The sequence below is a fragment of the Pipistrellus hanaki genome (genome assembly GCF_964339955.1).
Source record: "Pipistrellus hanaki genome assembly, chromosome: 3".
In the NCBI taxonomy this organism is placed as follows: domain Eukaryota; kingdom Metazoa; phylum Chordata; class Mammalia; order Chiroptera; family Vespertilionidae; genus Pipistrellus; species Pipistrellus hanaki.
In genome coordinates this window covers 21385978-21406583 of record NC_140505.1, presented here as the reverse complement: position 1 = coordinate 21406583, position 20606 = coordinate 21385978, and the positions used below count along the sequence as shown (strand labels likewise).

Genomic DNA, 20606 nt, shown 5'->3' with positions numbered 1-20606 from the left:
GTGGGCTGGATTTGGCCCGCGGGCCTTGTGTTTGACATATGTGCCCTAATCAGTTTTGCTAAGTATATAGAGCATGGGCCTGAGGACTGAAGGGTCCTGGGTTCAGTTCTGATCTAGGGCACATGCACAGGTTGCGGGCTCTATCCCCAGTAGGAAGCATACAGGAGGCAGCTGAATAATGATTCTCTCTCATCATTAATGTTTTTCTCTCTCCCTTCCTTTCCCTTCCTCCCTGAAACAAATAAAAATGCATTATTAAAAATAATGCAGTAATAATAGTTGGTTTCTTAAGCTCTTTCTTATATGATAAAAAAGTATAGAATATATAGTAATATAATTAATAATGATATAGTCATTCATGAATTTACTTTTTATATTATAACATGTCTCCCCTCTTAAATTTTTTGTTATACATCCTTTTACTCTTCTTTCATTAGTTTCTCTAGATTAAGATGTTAATGCCTGAGTTTTTATCTAAAAAAAAAACAACTTTTACTTTTACCAATTACCCTATATTCTTAAATCATTTAAATTTGGTTTTGTTTGTTAATTCTCATCTTAGGATATTTTTCCATTGATTTTTAGAGAGAGTGAAGAGAGGGAAAGACAGAGAGAAACATTAATGTGAGAAAAACGCATATGAATTTGTGGTTGCCTTCTGCATGAGCCCTGACCAGGGCTGGGGCTGGGGAAGAACCTGCAACCAAGGGATGTGCCCTTGACGGGAACTGAACCCACGACCCTTTGGTCTTCAAGCTGACACACTCCATTGAGCTAAACTGGATATGGCGATCATTTAACTTTTTTATTCCAGTTGCCTTTTCTACCTATCATTTTTTTTTTAATGTATCATAATCCTGCTTGCTTTTAAACCCCAATGAGAGATTACTATTATTTTTTATAAAGCCAATATTATTTTATATCCTGTATAATAAAAGCCTAGTTGACATCTCACCCTCACATAATGCCTTCACATGTCATCATCACAAGATGGCTACCACAAGATGGTTGCCACGATGGCCAGCAGGGGAGGGTAGTTGAGAGTGATTGGGCCAGCAGGAGAGGAAGTTGGAGGCAATTAGGTTGACAGGGGTGGGCAGTTGGGGGCAAGATCAGGCCAGTAGGGGAAGGCAGTTGGGGGTGATCAGGCCAGTAGGGGAAGGCAGTTGGGGGTGATCAGGCCAGTAGGGGAAGGCAGTTGGGAGCAGTTAAGCATCAATCAGGCTGGCAGGGGAGCAGTTAGGAGGTGATTAGGCTGGCAGGGAGAAGCAGTTAGGAGCAATCAGGCAGACAGGCAGGTGAGTGGTTAGGAGCCAGCAGTCCTGGATTGTAAGAGGGATGTCCGACTGCTGGTTTACACCCAATCCCACAGGTGGGCTTAAACCGGCAGTTGAACAATCCCCACAGGGTACAAGATTGGAGAGGATGTAGGGCTGAGGGACAACCCTCCCTCCCATGTGCATGAATTTTGTGCACCGGGCCTCTAGTTTGCTGGAACAAATTTTAGGGTATCTCTTTTTTTAAAAATGACCTTAAGCCGAAACCGGTTTGGCTCAATGGATAGAGCGTTGCTTGGGGACTGAAGGGTCCCAGGTTCGATTCTGGTCAAGGGCATGTACCTTGGTTGTGGGCACATCCCCAGTAGGGGGTATGCAAGAGGCAGCTGATTGATGTTTTTAACTCTATATCTCTCTCTTCATCTCTGTACAAAATCAATAAAATATATTTTTTTAAAAAAAGATTTAAATAAATAAATAAATAAATGACCTTAATTCTTTAAAATTATCATTTCATTGTCTTCTGGCTTTCTTCATTTCTACCCTGTTTCCCCGAAAATAAGACAGTGTTTTATATTAATTTTTGCTCCCAAAGATGTGCTAGGTCTTATTTTCAGGGGATGTCTTATTTTTCCATGAAGAAGAATACGGTACACATTTATTGTTAAATGAAAATAAAGGAAATTTATTACCTGTATAGGGCACGGTAGTATGGTAGTTGTCAACACAAACCAGACAAACTGAACCCTACAGTATCAAGAATTTACTCATTTATTCAATGACAATCATGTCATCATCTTCTGGAACATCATCATAACAATCCAATTCCTGAATTTCCTGGTGAATTTCTTGTGACTCCATTTCTTTCAGAATCAGTGGACCAAATCTCTCATGTTTAGCCTAGTGAGGCCTTATTTTTGGGGGATGCCTTATATTTCACTCAGAAAAAAACCTGTAAGTAGGTTTAATTTTCGGAGGATGTCTTATTTTCGGGGAAACACAGTATTGACAAGTAGCAATCTATCTTATTGGTGTTTCTTTAAAGGTAACATCTTTTTTTTTTTCTTTTCTTGATACTTTGAAAGTTTTATTTTAGTCTTAATTAGTCTTAATTAGGATCATTCCCTCCTTGAGGTCAATGACCAACCTCCTGTGTTCCCTTCCTATTTCTCCCTCTGGCCTGCAGGTCCAGATTGGCCAGCACTGTTTGGACTGGCCCCTATTGGCCCTGACAACTAGCCAGACCTAGAGACCCCACCTGTGCACAAATTGGTGCACCGGGCCTCTAGTAACAAAATTAATATATTTTTTTAAAATAAAAGCTTAGGAAACAAAATTTTCATTAAACTCTCTCTCTATTTTGCAGAACTTTCTTACCTTCTAGTTTTAGAGTTTATGGCTATACTGGCACAGGATATCTGAAGCCTTTTGAACAACAGATTCAGGTATGAATTTTAGTGTCTGTTTTACCTTTTTTAGTTGAGTTTCTGTGATCACCTTACTTAGTGTCCACTTGTTGCTGGAGTACAAAGAATTGAAATTGTGTTTGTTTTGGTATAAATTTAACCATTTATTTTTTATGTGTATATTCAGTAAGCCTTATTAAACAGATGATTATCCAAACCCAAAATGATTCTGATGTTTTTTAAGCTATTATTTAATGATGATGTACATTTGTACTTGTGTGGCCAATGGGTTGACTATGTTGTTCAAATGAAAAAGCATGACTTATGTTAGGAAAGCTAAATCAGGGAAGAAAAGAAGAATTCAAATACTTTTCTGAAGTATTTTCAGGGACCTAGTGAATACATATGGAATTGCAACCACATTTAGGAATGTATTAAATTTTGATATATTTAGAACACTTGGAGCTTCATTGTATATCTGTAGTTCTTTGTTAAAAAAATATATTTTATTGATTTTTCACAGAGAGGAAGGGAGAGAGATAGAGAGCTAGAAATGTCAGTGAGAGAGAAACATCAATGAGCTGCCTCTTGCACACCCCCTACTGAGGATGTGCCCACAACCAAGGTACATGGCCTTGACCGGAATCGAACCGGGACCTTTCAGTCCGCAGACCGACGCTCTACCACTGAGCCAAACCGGTTTCGGCTATCTGTAGCTCTTTAAATATATTTTTATTGATTTCAGAGAGGAAGGGAGAAGGAGAGAGAGATGGATACATCAATGATGAGAGAGAATCATTGATCTCTGTCTCATGCATTCCCCACACTGGGGATTCAGTCTGCAACCAAGGCATGTGCCCTGATAAATTCAATGCTCAACCACTGAGCCATACTGGCCAGGCTTGTTAATAATTTATTGAAAGAATAATAGAGAAGTGTTCATAGAATTGCATGAATTACCCATGCCTGAAATGCCATTTTTCTTTTTACCTTTGCCCTGTCCTACCAATTCCTTTTTTTTTTTTCCCCAATTTGCATTACTAGGTTTTCTGTGGAGAATCTACTAATACTCTGAAATTAAAGCATTATAAATGCAAACTAAATACCACGTTTTCTTTCCAGTGTTGATTCTTTCTCTCACTTTTTTTTCTGCCTGCCTTTGTAGTTGGATTTTTAAAATTATTTTTTCCAGAATTTATATTTGTAATTGGTGAGGGAGTTGATCCAATGCAAGCTACTCTGCTTTTACACTCAAATAATTTTGAAAAGAAAAAATGTCTTGATTCATTTTATTTGGTTTTGCAGAATTAACTCAATAGAATATAAAAAAATAAGTTTTGGAAGATTATTATCTAATGACCAAGAATGTCATATTTAATTTATGACAGGAAAAATATGAAAATGTACTAATTTTTTTTGATCTGTGGGAACATATTTGGATAATTGAGCCAAATGTTCATCTAATAATCCTTTAAATATATTTTAGAAACAATAAACATTTGATACATATGCACAAATTAACATTTGGTCTAAATATTTGAAAATATACCTGTAACATGAGTTAGTCTAATAGAGACATATGTATTTTATCTTTTGTTTTTCAGAATTTTTGCTACTACCAAGGGTATATTGAAGGGTATCCAAATTCTATGGTGATCCTTAGCACATGTACTGGACTCAGGTTGGGATATATAATTTTATAATGAGAAAATGGAGTATTATTTCAGAAGTAACTTTAAAAAAATTTTAAATTATGTTCAGGGATTCTAATGTGAGCCATGCCTTTTTGTGGAAAACTGTCTCTGGAAAAGAATAATATGAAAATTCTTATAATCCCTCCTACCTTTATTTTGAATTAATATTTTTGATATATAGAGAGAGACCATGAAATATCAATAACTATGCTAATACCAATTGCATTACTATTCAGTGCCACTCAGTAAGTTTGTGGATACTTGGGAAATTTCCCCCACTTTACCACTTAAGACTAAGACTGAAAATTATCTACAGGCTATTAAATTAAAAACTTGACTAAATGGCATTTTATGTACTTTTTAAAAATCTGTTTTGAAATTTGTAGGGGCTTACTACAGTTTGAAAATGTAAGTTATGGAATTGAGCCCTTGGAGCCTTCAGTTGGTTTTGAACATGTGATTTATCAAGTAAGTCATAAAATTAGAGCTGCTTTTTTATATGCTGAGGAGGGCATCGAGCCACGAGACTTTCCCTATAAAATACAAAGTGTAAAGGTAGGTGATCATTTAAGTAACTGTATGACTATTACTACTCATCAATAAAAACAATATTTTTCTGACAAATTATTTATTTTAGTTAATATGATAGACAGACAGATGATAGATAGATTATTGCTATATAGATAGATGTGCTAGATGTGCCAGAAACCTTGTGACTTATGTGTAAGTCTTAAAACTAGTCATTCAAATTTACAGAACTATAAATTGTTATTTTTCACTGTTAGTGGCACTGCTTTTCCACCCTATGATCTAGACCTTCATTGTCTGCAGGTACACTCCTTTCTCCATATTAATTATGTCAAAATTTTGATATAACAAATACAAATGACATTTACATTAATATTGAAGATATTTGCTGAGGAGAATCACTAGGGTCTTCTTCTAAGACAGCTGCCTCGGGGGCAGCCATCACATTTTCCTCAAGATACAGGGTTAATTTCCTTATGCAAGGATGGAAAAGCTGCTTCTACTGGCAAAGAAGACTCCAGACTTTAGTTCAGTAACCACAGATTCATCAGTCTTCCCATATGTCCCCATTCCAATTTTCAGGATCTCATTTTTTCCCCACATTAATACCTTCACTTTAACAGCAGATACCATGTGATGTTGGAAATTCAATTTGTGCTGTAACTAATCTACTCATAGAATGAGATTCTGAGTTTGATTTTCAACCCTCTCTGATATGCAGTTACAGTTGATAATTTTTTTTTTAAGTTTGATAATTTTCCAAAAACTATTTTGTGTGTGTGTGTGTGTGTGTGTGTACATGCATATACTGATGCATGTGGCAAGGTCAAGTGATAGATAAATTAACCATCTCACAAGGGTTACAAAATTTATTTGTATATTTCTTTCATAAGTTTTAGTGCTTCTGCTTGATCTTGTAATAGCAATTTGGGAAACTTGCATTTTGTGAACCACACCTTTTTTTTACTATTATAGCTTTGAAGCAATGGAATCAGTAAGAGTGCATTCTTCTTTTTAGTTGTTGTTCTTGTTATTTTTGTTACTATGAAATTCCAAATGAATTTTAAAATTTATTTTAATTTTCTCAAAATGCCACCTGGTATTGTATTAATTCTGTAGATTCCTCTGAGAAATATTGCCATTGAGGAATATTAATTATTTCTATCTATTAATATTGAATCGCTTTTTGTTTTTTAGATTTTCTTTAATATTTTTTCTGCATTGTTTTGCATCATTCAGTCTTCAAGTAAACTTATTTTGTTAAATTTATTTTTAAAAGTTCTATTATTTGAATGCTATTGCACATTTAATTTTTATTTCAAATTTGTACTTCTCATTATTAGTGTTAGGAAATTATTGACATTGTGTACTGATTTTGTCTTCTAGAAATTTATTGAAATTGTTTATTAGCTTTTTAATTGGACTCTGATTTTCTATTTATAAAGTCATGTCAACTTGAATAAAGATAGTTTATGTTTTCCCTTTTTAATTAGGGTAAAATTATCCTTAATTAGGATAAAATTAGGATAATTTTCATTTTTTTTTAATAGCCTAATTGTTCTGGCTAGCACCTCCAGTATAATGTTAAATAGGTGAAAAGAGATATTTCTGTCTTGCCCCAATGGAGGAAAGGAATCAGCCCATTACCATCTATATATATATATATATATATATAAAAGCCTAAGCAGCCCTTATGACCAAAGGACCAGTTGACCAGTCACTATGATGCACACTGACCACCAGGGGGCACATGCTCATTGCAAAAGCTTCCCCCTGGTGCTCAGTGTGCTCCCAGAGCCAAACTCCTGTGGCAGACCAACCTTCCACAATCCCTCTGCCCAACACCCTGTCAGCCAGCCAACCTCCCACGATCCCTCTCCCAGTCAGCAGCCCCAATCTTCCCAATTGGGACTGGACAAGGGCTGATCGCTGACCAGACCGAGGGACCCTCCCCATGTAAAAATTCATAAACTGGGCCTCTAGTTTTTACATAATACTTAGCTAAGCATTTTTTCCCCCTTATATAATCACATTCTCTTACTATATAAAATGGCTTTTGAGGTTGTTTGACCTGCTCACCCTTTAACAGACACATTTCCTGGCATTCTTTTATGTACCCTTGTTTTAAATATATTTGGCTAAAATAGACGGTATCTTTACCCTTCAGGTTTATTGTTCATTAAACGAATAAATATATTACTAAGTATAATCAATCCAAATCTCAAAGAGAAAATGAATAAGAATTACTTCAGGAAATGTTAGACAACTAATACATCTTGGTTAAAACAAAGAAATGGTTTTGGATCCTTCAATCTATTTTTACATAGTTTATCTCAATTAATTTGTGTTTATTTTTATCCTTCAGCAAAGTGGTGTTATTTCATTATCTAGGTACTTTAATGAAAAGATTGAGTCTTATAAGCAAACTAACATGCCATATTTGGTGCTTAGTTTTTAATGGAAATGATAAAAAAAAACCAAACAATTAGACCATAAGGGGATTTCATCTGCATTTTTAAAAACAAAATCTGAAATCTCCAAGGTTAGGCCAAGAAATAGTGGGCAAAAAGGGTGCTCAAGTCAGCCTAATTTTGTCTTACTGATCTTTCTAAACTTTTCTTTTTTATTTAAATTACTGTAATCATCATTTTTTTAAATCTCTACTAAATCCTATAGTTCTTATTCTCCAATTTAATATGTTAAAGAAAATAGTTCTACTAATATGGGATGGTTTTAAACTTTAATGTGAAATGCCAGGTATTTTGGATGTCTTAGGGGCATTCAGGAGTTTAGCAAAAGATGGGGTACCTTTCCAGTATTTTTCATCATCTTTTGTATATCGGGTCTAGTAATAATTAATGTCGTTTTTAAACATTCGTTTAAAATCTTGCTTGGCGTTGACTTGTATTGACATAACCTTCAAACACGTGGTATCTACAGAACATGTGAAGTGAAATTAACAAGTTTTGCTTGAAAAAGTTTGTGTTTGGTTTGGTTTTTGTTGCAGAACTAGGGCTAAGAAGATGGCGGATGAAGAGCATATTTGGCACTGCATGCTTTACGAGTTCCAATTAGGAAGAAAAGCAAGTGAGGCTGCAAAAAACATCTGTAGTGCTCTTGGTCAAGATGCAGTTAGCGCCAGAAAATGCCAGCGTTGGTTTGAGAAATTTCGCGAGGGAAATTTTTCGTTAGATGACAAGAGTGGTCGAGGCTGTGTGTCCAATTTTGATCAAGAAGCTCTTCAAGCTCTTTTGGTGCAAAATCCTCAAATTACCCAACAAGAGCTTGCGACAACTTTAAATTGTTCACAATAAACAATTTCCAATCAATTGCGTGCACTTGGCAAAGTCCAAAAGTTTGGAAAATGGGTTCCTCATGAGTTGACCGACAACAACCGTAATCAAAGAGTCACAATTTGCAGTTCGCTCCTCTCTCGTCAAAACCGTTTGCCGTTTTTAGAGCAAATTGTTACCGGAGATGAAGAATGGGTGCTGTGTGTTAATTTGAAAAGGCGGCCTCAATGGTTGGACAAAAATGAGGCTCCGCAGCCCACGCCAAAACCTGACTTGCATGCGAAAAAAGTGATGTTGTGTGTTTGGTGGAATTTTAAAGGAATTCTTCATTATGAACTTTTACCATCTAACCAAACCATTACAAGTGCAGTGTATAGTGGCCAATTGGAAAGGTTAGCCCAAGCTTTAAGAGAAAAAGAACCTGCGCTGATTAATGGAAGGGCGTAATTCTTCACCACGATAACGCACGACCGCATACTGCAAGAATCACTGCTGAAAAACTGCGCCAGTTGGAATGGGAAGTTCTCCCTCAACCTGCATATTCTCCTGATATTGCCCCTTCTGATTACCATTTCTTTCGTTCTTTGCAAAACTTTCTTCTTGGAAAAAAATTTAATAATGAAGAATGCCTCAAAAATGCATTGACCGAATTTTTTGCATCAAAATCACAAGAATTTTCCAACAGAGGGATTAAAATGCTTCCTGAGCGTTGGGCACAAGTAGTAGAAAACAACGGCAACTATATTGTTGATTAAATTTTGTTGTATTGTTTAAATAAATTCGATTTTAAAGAGTATTAGAAAACGACATTAATTATTACTAGACCTAATAGTTAGTTGTCCTCCTCCCAGGTTCTTCCTTTGGTCCAGGAGGATTGTGGGGAGGCTGCTACTCTACACTACTTCCCATGTGCCTCTACTGTGGGCTCCATCCCAGTGCTAAAGCCGCTCTTGTCCCCTACTTGGGCACATATGAGCCCTTCTCACTGGATTTTATATCCTTGTGTCTGTGTACATAATATATATATTATGTACAATATATATAAACTTTGTACAAAAGGCAAGCCTTGCTGTTGTGGCTGCTGCCCATGTGTGTGTGGTCTCAGTCAGTTGTGTCTGATGTTAACTTCTAATGAACCAAAACCAAGAGTGATTGTAGAAATATAAAACAATGCCATTGTGTTTTCTTTATTTTAATGGCATCTACCCTTTAGAAATAAAACAGGACAAAAGGTGCACACCTGTATACAGAAAAAAAGAAAAGAAAATCTGTATACATTAAAATAAATATAATAAAATTTTCCTCAATTTCTGAAATTTTATGCTCCTTTTCTGCTTCTAGAGATCTGTCCAGTGTTTGAAGTTATGCTATTCTAGTAACAAGATATTTTGAGTTATTGACACTATAGTCTTAACGAATTCACAAAGCTGTCTTACAAGTTTTCCCTAGTGCATTCTTCCTAGGTTATCTTTATGTAACAATAATCATGAAGATAATTATTTCTTTATCCCCATATTTTAACAGAGTCTAAGTCACATAAATAATAAGACAGAATTCAAATCCCATCAAGCTTTACATTTTTGCCTAACTTAAGCATTATGATTTGTGTGGATAACATCATATCCTGAAACTCATTTTGAGGTATCTATGGTGCAGTTTGAGAGTTGCTCATTTTGAATCTCTGCTGCTCACCTTTTTCTGTAGTGATTTAAAATATCATCCCTCTAAACACAGAAATGCTCCTTATACTTTCAGCATCATAGATAAAACCATACTACATAGTACTGGATAATAGCATAATTTAAGCTAATAAAAAAAATCACACCTTTTGTAATGGGAGTCAATGGAAGGGTTTTGTTGATTTGTTTTTTTCAGGAAAGCAAATAATATAAATATCTCAAAACCAATGAGAATATAGAGAATGGAAAGTAAGGTTACTTTCTGAGTAAATTAAATGGTTTATGAGGTGACAAGGAAATATTCTGAAAATGATTCCTTAATACCTAGCTTTGGTTCTATTTATGTATATATGAATTTGGATTCTTCAATAGTGAATTCATGACATAGTGACAAATACTAATATATTTAAGTAATTCTTTAACTTGCATGTGGATTTTTTTTTCCAGTCACCTACAGATTTCTTTAATTATATAGAAATGCATATTATAGTTGAAAAAAATTTGGTAAGTATATTCTGATTTATTTGACTTATGTCAACTTATATTAGTAATTATTTGTTTCTTCAAATAATCTCTCTTCTTTTTCTGAGATTTCTATAATTTATATATTGTTTCTACTTAACAATATTTCAGAAGTCCCTTTTTTTTTTCCTTCCTGATCTTTAAACTTTATAATTTAATAGAGGCCTAGTACATGAAATTTGAAATTTGTGCACTGGTGGGGTGCAGTTTTCATTACCAGAGCTCTTGACTGTCTTTGTGTATGTAAGTTATTGTCTTCTGTCATCTTTTTTTAACCCCAATAGATTTTTAAAATCTATTCTTTCTTATTTCTAGTAATGTAGCTCTGTTATTAATTATTATTTTTTAAAATTCAGGAATGCCTTTCTGTTGCCTTTACTTTTGAGGAAGGAAGAATTTTGCTGGATATAGAATTCTTGATTGAGAATATTTTCTTTTGGCACTTAAAATTGTAACTACTTGTTCATTGATTTGATGAGAAGACATCTCTTAATCTTGTTATGCATTATTTTTCTTTTTTATGTGATACATTATTTTTTCTTCTCACTTTATAGATTAATTTTATTATTTTTATTATGACCTTTGTCCAGTTAGTTAACTATGATGTGTTGGTGTGAATTTCTGATTTCATCTTACTTGGTTTATTGAGCCTATATAATGTGTAGATTAATGATTTTCATTAAATTTATGAAGTTTTGGCCATTATTTAATAAAGGGTTTTTGTTTTGTTTTCTTTTTGTTTTTAAGCAGCTGCTTGCTATTTTTAAAATTTATTATTATTTTTAATCTTCACCAAGGATATTTTTCCATTTATTTTTAGCGAGAGAGGAAGAGAGAGGGAAATAGAGAGAAACATCGATGTGAGAAAAACATATCAATTGGTTGACTCCTGCACCCATCCCAGTTAGGGGTCTGTAGCAGCCTGCAGCCCAACTGAGGTATGTGCCCTTGATCAGAATAGAATCTGGACACCTTCAGTCCACAAGCTAACACTCTATTCCCTTCCCCACCGCCCCCCCCCCCCTTTTTTTTTTTTTTTTTTTTTTTTTGCCTTTTTCAAGCTCTGTTTCCTTCTAAGACTCCTATTACATAAATTCTGGCTTATGTAATGATGTCAATTTAGTGTCTATGATTCTGATCAGTTTACTTTTTTTTTATGTTGAATAATTTCTGTTTATATATCATCATGTTCAATTATTCATTTTTCTGCTGGTGAACATCCAACCCTTTATGAAGTTTTTATTTTAACTATTGTTTTTTTCAACTCAGGAGTGCCCATTTAGTTATTTTTATAATTTTATATATTTTTACTTTCTTCATATTTATCTATAATAATAAAAACATAATATGCTAATTAGACCTGATGTCCTTCCTTCCAGACAAAGCCGCAGCAGGGGTTGCCATGGCAGAGGCACCAGAGGCACCCCCGCATAGTAGCAGCAGGCTGGGCCAAAGCCCTTGCACAAGTTTTGTGCATTGGCCTCTAGTTGACACACAACCATGTAAATTCATCCATGGTAACATCAAGGAGAGCAGAGTATAGTATTAGATAGCCAAGTTCAGTGTTTAATAAAGTGACACACTTTTGTAGACTTTCTATTCTGTTTATCGATTTATGAGAAGGTTATAACTTTTTTCTTCTCCAAGTTAAAACTGAAAATGCTATTTTCCTATACCTTTAACCATTGGTTTTATATATATTTTTAATTTTTCTAGTCAATGAATATATAATTTTATCACATTGGGATTTTTAATTTCTTTAAAAAAATTTACATATAAGTAACATCAAACACTTTGAAGTTTTTACTTATAAATCTCTCAAAGCATCTTCACCCAATCTTAAATGTTCTATAACTCTTAATTGACATTGAAATTTTGATAGGGATTGCATCAAATCTGTAGATTGCTTTGTGTAGTAAAAACATCTCAACAATATTAACTCTTGAGCACTGAATATATTTGCATTCATTTGTGTTTTTTACAATTCTTATAGTTTTCAGTGAACAAATCCTTCACCTCTATGTTTAAATTTATTCCTATGTATTTTATTATTTTTATTTATTTTTTATTTTTTTTAAATTATTTTGATTTCTTTTTAAAAAATATATATTTTATTGATATTTTACAGAGTGGAGGAAGGGAGAGAGATAGAGAGCTAGAAACATCGATGAGAGAGAAACATTGACCAGCTGCCTCTTGCACACCCCCTACTGGGGATGTGCCCACAGCCAATGTACATGCCCTTGATTGGAATTGGACCCTGGTCCTTTCAGTCCGCAGACTGACGCTCTACCACTGAGCCAAACCAGCTTCGGCTATTTTATTATTTTTAATGTGATTGTAAATGGGATTATTTTCTTAATTTCTCTTTCTGATAGTTTCTATTAGTATATAAAACATAGCTTTGTATATATCTTTTTAGACTGCAACATTACTGTCCTTGTTTACTAGTTCTAACAGGCTTTTTTATGATGAGTTTGGGGCATTCTACAACATGATATCTGCAAATAGTGACAGTTTTACTTCTTCCTTTGCCATTTGCATGTATTTTACTTACTTTTTTTCCTACTTTCTCTGCCTAAGATTTCAATCTACATTATATAAAAGTGGTGAGAGTGGGCATTCTTGTATTGTTCCTGATTATATTAGAAAAGTTTTCAACTTTTCACCATTGGTTATGATCTTGGACGTGGGTCTGTCATATATGGTTTTTATTATATTGAGGTATATTTCTTTTATACATATTTTGTTGATTTTTTATTTTGAAAATATGTTGAATTTTGTAAAATGTATCGGTTGAGATAATTATGTGATACTTCCCTTTATTTTGTGGTCTGTCACATTAACTGGTGTGTGAATGTTGAACCATTTTTGCCACCATAGAGTAAATCCCACTTGTACCTGGTGTAAGATCCTTTTAATGTGCTGTTGATCTCAGTGTACCAAGGTTTTATTGAGGATTTTTGCATCTGTGTTCATCAGAGATGTTTACCTGTAAATCTTTTTTGTAGTGTTTTTGTCTGGTTTTTGGTGTCAGGGTAATGCTGGCCTTCCTTGTAAAATGACTTTGAAAGTGGACACTCTCTTCTACTTTTGGGAGTTTGTAAGGTGTTTTTTGTATTTTTTTAATATATCCTATTTCTCACACTGAATAAATATATTATTTATATAATAATTTATATTTAAAAACAAAAAATTAGTAGTTAAAACATTTCAAACTCACTCTATTAAAATCTAAACAATTCAGAAATAGTAAATATTAAGCAATATATATTTAGATTTAAAATGTGTGATTATCTTTTTCAGTATAATCATATGGGTTCTGATACGGTTGTTGTCACTCAAAAAATTTTCCAGTTAATTGGATTGACTAATGCTGTAAGTATTGTTTGCTCTTTATAACTTTTACATTTTCTTGTGATACTTAAAAATTCCCATAGTTTCTTTTATAACACTTCCTGAATACATATCTTGTGTGAATAAGAAAAAATATATAACCATTTTAAATTTGCTTTCTAACTATTTAATAGAAATAATAATCATTGTAGACACCTAATTAGGTTATTGTAAGGATTGAATTAAATATAGCACTTGAGTTAGGGCTTGCTTAAGGACAGGCTTTTCAAACATTAATTACAACTTATTTCATTAGTAGTATGTATTTTTTATATTATAAGATCAAAAACAGACTTATATTTTTTTTGTTTAATATTTTTATCAGGAGAGTGTTTATTTCCACACCTAATTTCCAAATCTATTTAGACCATGATATTTGAATATATTTTCTTTATGTGTTCTATTTTAGATTTTTACTTCATTTAATATTACAATAATTCTGTCTTCACTGGAGCTTTGGATAGATGAAAATAAAATGCCACTAACAGGAGATGTTAATGAATTATTACACAAATTTTTAAAATGGAAAAGATCTTACCTTGTTTTGCGTCCACATGATATGGCATTTTTACTTGTGTAAGCATATCTTGGCATTACTAAATCTTATATAAAGAAAACACATTTGACCTAATTTCTGACAGTTCATAGGTCTTTAGATAAAGACATCTTGTGCCATTTTTTTTTAACATACAACATCATGTGAATATTATTTTTCTAAACATGGGTTTTATAGAATTATTGATATCACTGTATTTATTTGTTTGTATTTGAAATTTACTCCTTCAAACTTGTTACCATATGCCTTCTTGCCTTCTTACCTTATGGTATAATGTCCCTAACTATACATAAAATAATAATAATATTTATCTGAAGAAATGTACATGAATTCTAAGAATATAGTAATTTGGGCTTCTTTTTATGCTTTACTTCCATAAAATAAAATAATAAATAACAAGGAAATGGAAGCACAATTGTATATGTAAACATCTCTAATATATCATATTCACACTATTCTTCCTTTTAAAAAAGTATAAGATGCTCTATTTATTTATTTATTTTTTAAAAGATTTTTTTTTTTATTGATTTTGTACAGAGAGGAAGGGAGATAGAGTGTTAGAAACATCAATGAGAGAGAGTCATCGATCAGCTGCCTCTTGCACATCCCCCACTGGGGATATGCCCATAACCAAGGTACATGCCCTTGACCGGAATCGAACCTGGAACCCTTCAGTCCCCAAGCCAACACTCTATCCATTGAGCTATACCAGTTTCAGCTAAGATGCTCTATTTAATAAGATTATTTTTTTCATTAATGTTCAAACCTATATATATTTTATATTAAATAATAATACATACAGAGCCCCCCCCCCAAAATGTATATATACTTTAGTAGTTGATAGTTCAATTTTGACAATAAAATACATTTTAATAAACACTGACTTTATAATTATTCAAAGTGTATGTATACATTTTTAGGATACCCTATATATTTTTATATTTTATAATTTTAATTTTTTAATTTTAAATTTCTTTATTGATTAAGGTATCACATATTTGTCTTCATCCTCTTCCCCCCCCCCCATTCCCATCCCAGACCCCTCCCCATGCATGCCCCCAACCCCCTGTTGTCCATGACCACTGGTTAGGCTTATATGCATGTACATAAGTTCTTTGGTTGATCTCTCCTCCTAATCCCCACCCTCCCCTACTTTCCCTCTGAGGTCCCACAGTCTGATCAATGCTTCCCAGTCTCCGGGTCAGTTCTTGTTCATCAGTTTATGTTGTTAATCATTTCCCCTAGATGAGTAAGCTCATGTGATACTAGAAATACACTTATAAGTACTGAAAATGAGACAAGCAATACCCTATATATTTTTAAATCATAATCTTTTATGTTACTGTCTGCCCCTCAAGTATGCCATAACTTTGCATGACTCTGGTAAGCTAATTCAATACTACTAAATGGAAACTTCAGTCTATAAGGTAACTCTTCCTATTTATCAACTACATTGCATTATTTTCTTAATTTTACTTAGTTATCTTATTTTGATCTTTTATGAATATTTTAATTTTTATTGAATACTACATAAAACTGAATCTTCATTTTTAAAAAATCTATCTGAGCACTAATTGATTTGACTCAGTGGATAGAGTGTCGGCCTGCGGACTGAAAGGTCCCAGATTCGATTCTGGTCAAGGGCATGTACATTGGTTGTGGACACATCCCCAGTAGGGTGTGTGCAAGAGGCAGTTGATTGATGTTTCTTTCTCACCAATGTTTCTAACTAACTATCTCTCTTTCTTCCTCTCTATAAAAAAATCAATAAAATATATATTTTTAAAAATCTATCTGATAACACATTTCATAATATTTGTTTTAAAATCTACTTTATTGTTTTCAAAAGAAGCATTCACAGTCACTTCCTATGCTTTGGTACTTTAATGGTACATGGAACTATCTATGAGTATATTATATAAATATTTAAATACATATTTATATTTGGCAAATATAATATTAATTGTGTTTAGTTTTACAAATGTATATGATTTTTTAAATTTAAGTTACAGAGAAAAATCAGATTATGTCGGTGCGACCTTTCAAGGAAAGATGTGTGATAGACAATATGGAGGAGGCATTGCTCTGGTTGGTATAATCTTGTCTAAGATATATAAATAAAATGCTGTTTAGATTATATATAGTTCAATATTTTATTAATTTTTAGGTATTTAATATTTGCATAATAAACATATTAATCTTTGTCCCTTCTGCTGAAAGAAATGTTTGGACTATAGTAAGTCCTTATTGAACTTCATACACAATTTTTGGCATTTCATCTCGAGTTCAAAATATCCATTTTAGAAAATTAATATAGTAGTCTATTTTAGGCTTAGAAGATACTCATAAATTTGCATGTGCTCAATATCTAAAAAGTAATTGCTTTTGATTTCAACCAATTTTTTAAATAATTTTTCTTAATTATATAGTTATCATAATTATAAACCAGGTTAAAATAAAACTTTGGGAACTATCAATTTTTTAAAAATGCTCTATGGGGCCCAGGTGAAGGATAACAGAATCAAATGCCCTAAGTGGTATTATTTACTTTAGTAGAAATTCTTGGTATATTGAAAATTAGTATATTTTTGCTCCTTTTTCATAATGCTATAATTATTTTGACATGTGGAATTTACTTTTTTATTTTGTGTATGTTTGTACAATGTACTAGAATTTGAGGAATGTAATTCATAACACTCTTATTTCAGTGAACAAGTAAAGCTAAGTGAAAATATGAAAAGATGAATCAATCAAATGAAGACACAAATATCAACCTTAAAATTTACATAGGATAGTTTGGAAAATGTGACTTATATTTATTGGTAAGCCATTACCTAGTCTCAAAAACTGGAATTTGGCTGATTTATGCATCACAACATGGAAATATAAGACTCACATGTGAGGCAGGACCTTCATTGATAACAAAACCAGAAGAGAACTCATTCTCTCTAAAGGAAGGTTAGCCCCCACGAGTAAAATAGTGCCATCATTTATTGGAAGGTGTGTGTTTCATGAGCAGAGGACAGTGGTTTCTATAGTGAAAGGAGCATTCAGAGAAGAGCTTCCTAGTATTCTTCTTTCTTAGTTTCCACATTTCATTGGATAATCATTTCATGACCTTTAGTTGGAAAAATCAGCATGCCGGAAACCAATCATTGTCTCACTAATAATAGAAAGAGGCTGGTCAACCTTGAAGCTCTCAAAGGTCAGAGCCAACCCCACACTATCTAATTGAGACAATAGTAACTGAGGCAACTTCCCCTTCTTGTAATCATGTAAATCCTTACTGATATGATAATCCACTTATTACCTGCCTAAGGGCTATGGGTGTTTCCCAAAGCTGCTTAAGGGTACTGGGTGTATCCCATAGCAGCCTCAATAAAAGGGATAGCAAGGCCAGAGCTAGAGAGTCTTCCCACTAGAGAGGTTGACTCCTGCCTGGCCCCCATTTGTCCCAAATTAACTCTTTTCTAGTCTCCCTTCATTTTAGCCTCCTCCAGAAACTGGACCCTGAGTGGGCCCTAATCACTCGGGTCGTGTTAAGGGTTCCCACATCAGCAGCCATCGATATTTACTGAAGCGAGATATTGAAGCAAACAATCAGTGCTCTGATGTTAAACACTTACCCCTCTCCCTACCTAATCCCCTAATGCCTCTGACATTAAAATAGGACATCATAGTTGTAGTCTCTTTCTGGACTCTTTTAACATCGTTGGCGGGTTGTTGTTTTTCTGTCTTTCAGCCAACAACACATTGTCTTAATAGCTACAGCTTCGTAAGTAACTCATCAAACATGGTAGTGTAAACCCTGCTACTACTTCTTTAGACAGATTTGGGTATTCTGAATTCTCCGCATTTCCATTTTAAAATCAGTTTGTCAATTTCAGCAAACACTGCTTGGATTCTGATTAATTTTGAACTGAATTTTTAGGCCAATTTGAGGGACATTGACTGAGTTCTCCTATCCATGAGATGGATAAATATGTGTGGTATATTCATATAATGTAAGCAATAAAAATAAACTATTGTTACACACGCAACATTGATGGGTCTCAAAACTGGTTGAATGAAGTAAACCAGAAGCAAAATAATATTTAATTTATTATCCCATTTTAATGTGTAGGTAAAGAGACACCATTTTTATTAAAAGTCAGAATAGAAGTTACAAATTGTGGTGAGGTAATGCCTGGAAACTTGCTGGAGAGAACTTCCTAGGTGATAAAAAACATCCCATATTTTGTACAGTGCAATAGTTATGTAGATATTTGTCACACACACACTTCTCAAATATGTGTGTATATTGTATATTTATGTAAATATACTATTATAAATAAATTATATATAAGAATTGTATATTTGAGTAAATAAATATTCTATACATACATATAGGTATATGTATATGTTTTATACCTATATATAATGTTACAGAAATTTTAACTCTAAAGAGAAAGAAAAAAGAAGTAAATATATAACCAAAGGAAATTTGATGTATCAATAGTATGAAGCAGCAAAATGTTCTTCAGGTAAAATAGATATTACTTTTAGGTGATTTATTATTTAGAATGAAATAAAATTTTACTAGCATATATAATAAACATGAACTCATATGTACCAAACTAAGATGCACAAAGCAAACACTGAAAGAGCTACTAACAGAAATAATCATACTTGGATAATTTATCAGATCAAAAATTTAGAAAGTTTGAACAATATTAATGAACTTTATCTAAAAGGCATATATATCAATAGAATCCTAATTTCTAATATTAGAGTCTAGAAGTTTTTAGAAAACAAACAGACAAGCATATTTATAGAAAGTAATCACATGTAGAACATATTGTAGGAATACTAGTGATTGGCACACAAGAAGTCCTTAATAAATCCCAGCTGCTGCTGCTATTATGTAACAGCTATTATAGTAAGCAGATTCAACAAAAGAAACTTGTCTGCTTACTTATAGCTCTTATACAAAATATTTTAAAATGCCAATGCTAAATATAACTTTAGTTTTCCATTATTTTATGTTAGAAACAAAAGTCATCAAAACAATATCCCACAGGAAATTCTTATACTTCAGTTTATGCTTTTTTAAGTTTTTGCTACTAGCCTGTTTTGGACTAAATTGTGTACTCCTAAAATTCATTTACTGCAACCCTAATCCTCAATGTAATACATTGGAAACTGGGCCTTTACAGAGGTAATTAACCCTTTGCACTCCGCTGTCTCCTCTCAGGGGACATCGGAATCCTAGCATATCACGCGGATGTCCCCTCTCAGGGGGCACATTGCAGTTTATTACTGATTACGGGGAACTGAGTTAATTCAACGCACGTGTCCGCCGCAAAGTAGCGTCGAGTAGCTGGTAGCCAATGTCCAGAATGGTTCGGAGTGCAAAGGGTTAAGATTAAAGGAGGTTATAAGAGTATGCCTCTCATCCAGTGGGACTGGTGTCCTTATAAAAAAGGAAAAGACAGCAGAGATATCTATCTCTGTGCATATACTAAAGAGGGCCATGTGAAAAACACTGAAAAGACAGCCTTCTACAACCTAGGGAGAGAGGCCTTACCAGAAAGCAACCCTTTTGGCAACTTGACCTGCACATTTGCTCTCCGGAAATGTGAGAAAATAAATTTCTGTTATTTAAACCAACCCCATCTGTGGTATTTTGTAATGACAGCCCTATCTGAGTAATAGAAGCCCTATGCTAGATTGCCACAAAGAGAATGCAAGGGAATGTTACCTCCAACATAAACCATATATTTGACCCTATCTATAATAATAAAAGCATAATATGCTAATTAGACTGGATAGCCAAACAACTTTCCCGTTGAACCCACCATGTTGGGTTCCAAGGCAAAAGTGATTAGGGACCATCAGGCAAGTAGTCAAGTAGTTAAGGGCGATCAGGTAGGCAGGCCAGTGGTTAGGGGTGATCAGGCAGGCAGGTGAGCAGTTAGGAGCCAGGAGAACCTGATTGCAAGAGGGATGTCCGACTACCAGTTTTGGCCCAATCCCTCAGAGATCCCTGTGGATTGGGCCTAACTGGTAGTCAGACATTCCCCAAGGGGTCCCCAAGGATGTAGGTTGAGCTGAGGGACCCCCAAATCTCATGCAAGAATTTTGCCCTCTGGACTTCTAGTCTCATATTAAAATGAAAGACAAGAATAAATGAACTAATAAGAAGATAGAGAATAAAGGAGCAATTGCACATGGGAGTGTAGGGGATGACTTTTATACAAATTACTAAAGTGAAAC

The 20606-nt window shown here is 33.8% G+C and overlaps 1 protein-coding gene across 1 annotated transcript in view; it reads left to right on the top strand.

The window, feature by feature from the left end:
• The window catches only part of LOC311618709 (disintegrin and metalloproteinase domain-containing protein 2-like), a gene marked incomplete at its 3' end in the record, with an annotated part of 63602 nt that overhangs the window by 7210 nt on the left and 35786 nt on the right, over window positions 1-20606 (top strand). The window contains exons 4-10 of the mRNA XM_084876260.1: window positions 2644-2722; window positions 4288-4364; window positions 4764-4932; window positions 10325-10381; window positions 13706-13777; window positions 14205-14371; window positions 16358-16439. Of these exons, the coding sequence (XP_084732386.1) occupies window positions 2644-2722; window positions 4288-4364; window positions 4764-4932; window positions 10325-10381; window positions 13706-13777; window positions 14205-14371; window positions 16358-16439 (703 nt within the window). The remainder of the gene's footprint in view (window positions 1-2643; window positions 2723-4287; window positions 4365-4763; window positions 4933-10324; window positions 10382-13705; window positions 13778-14204; window positions 14372-16357; window positions 16440-20606) is intronic.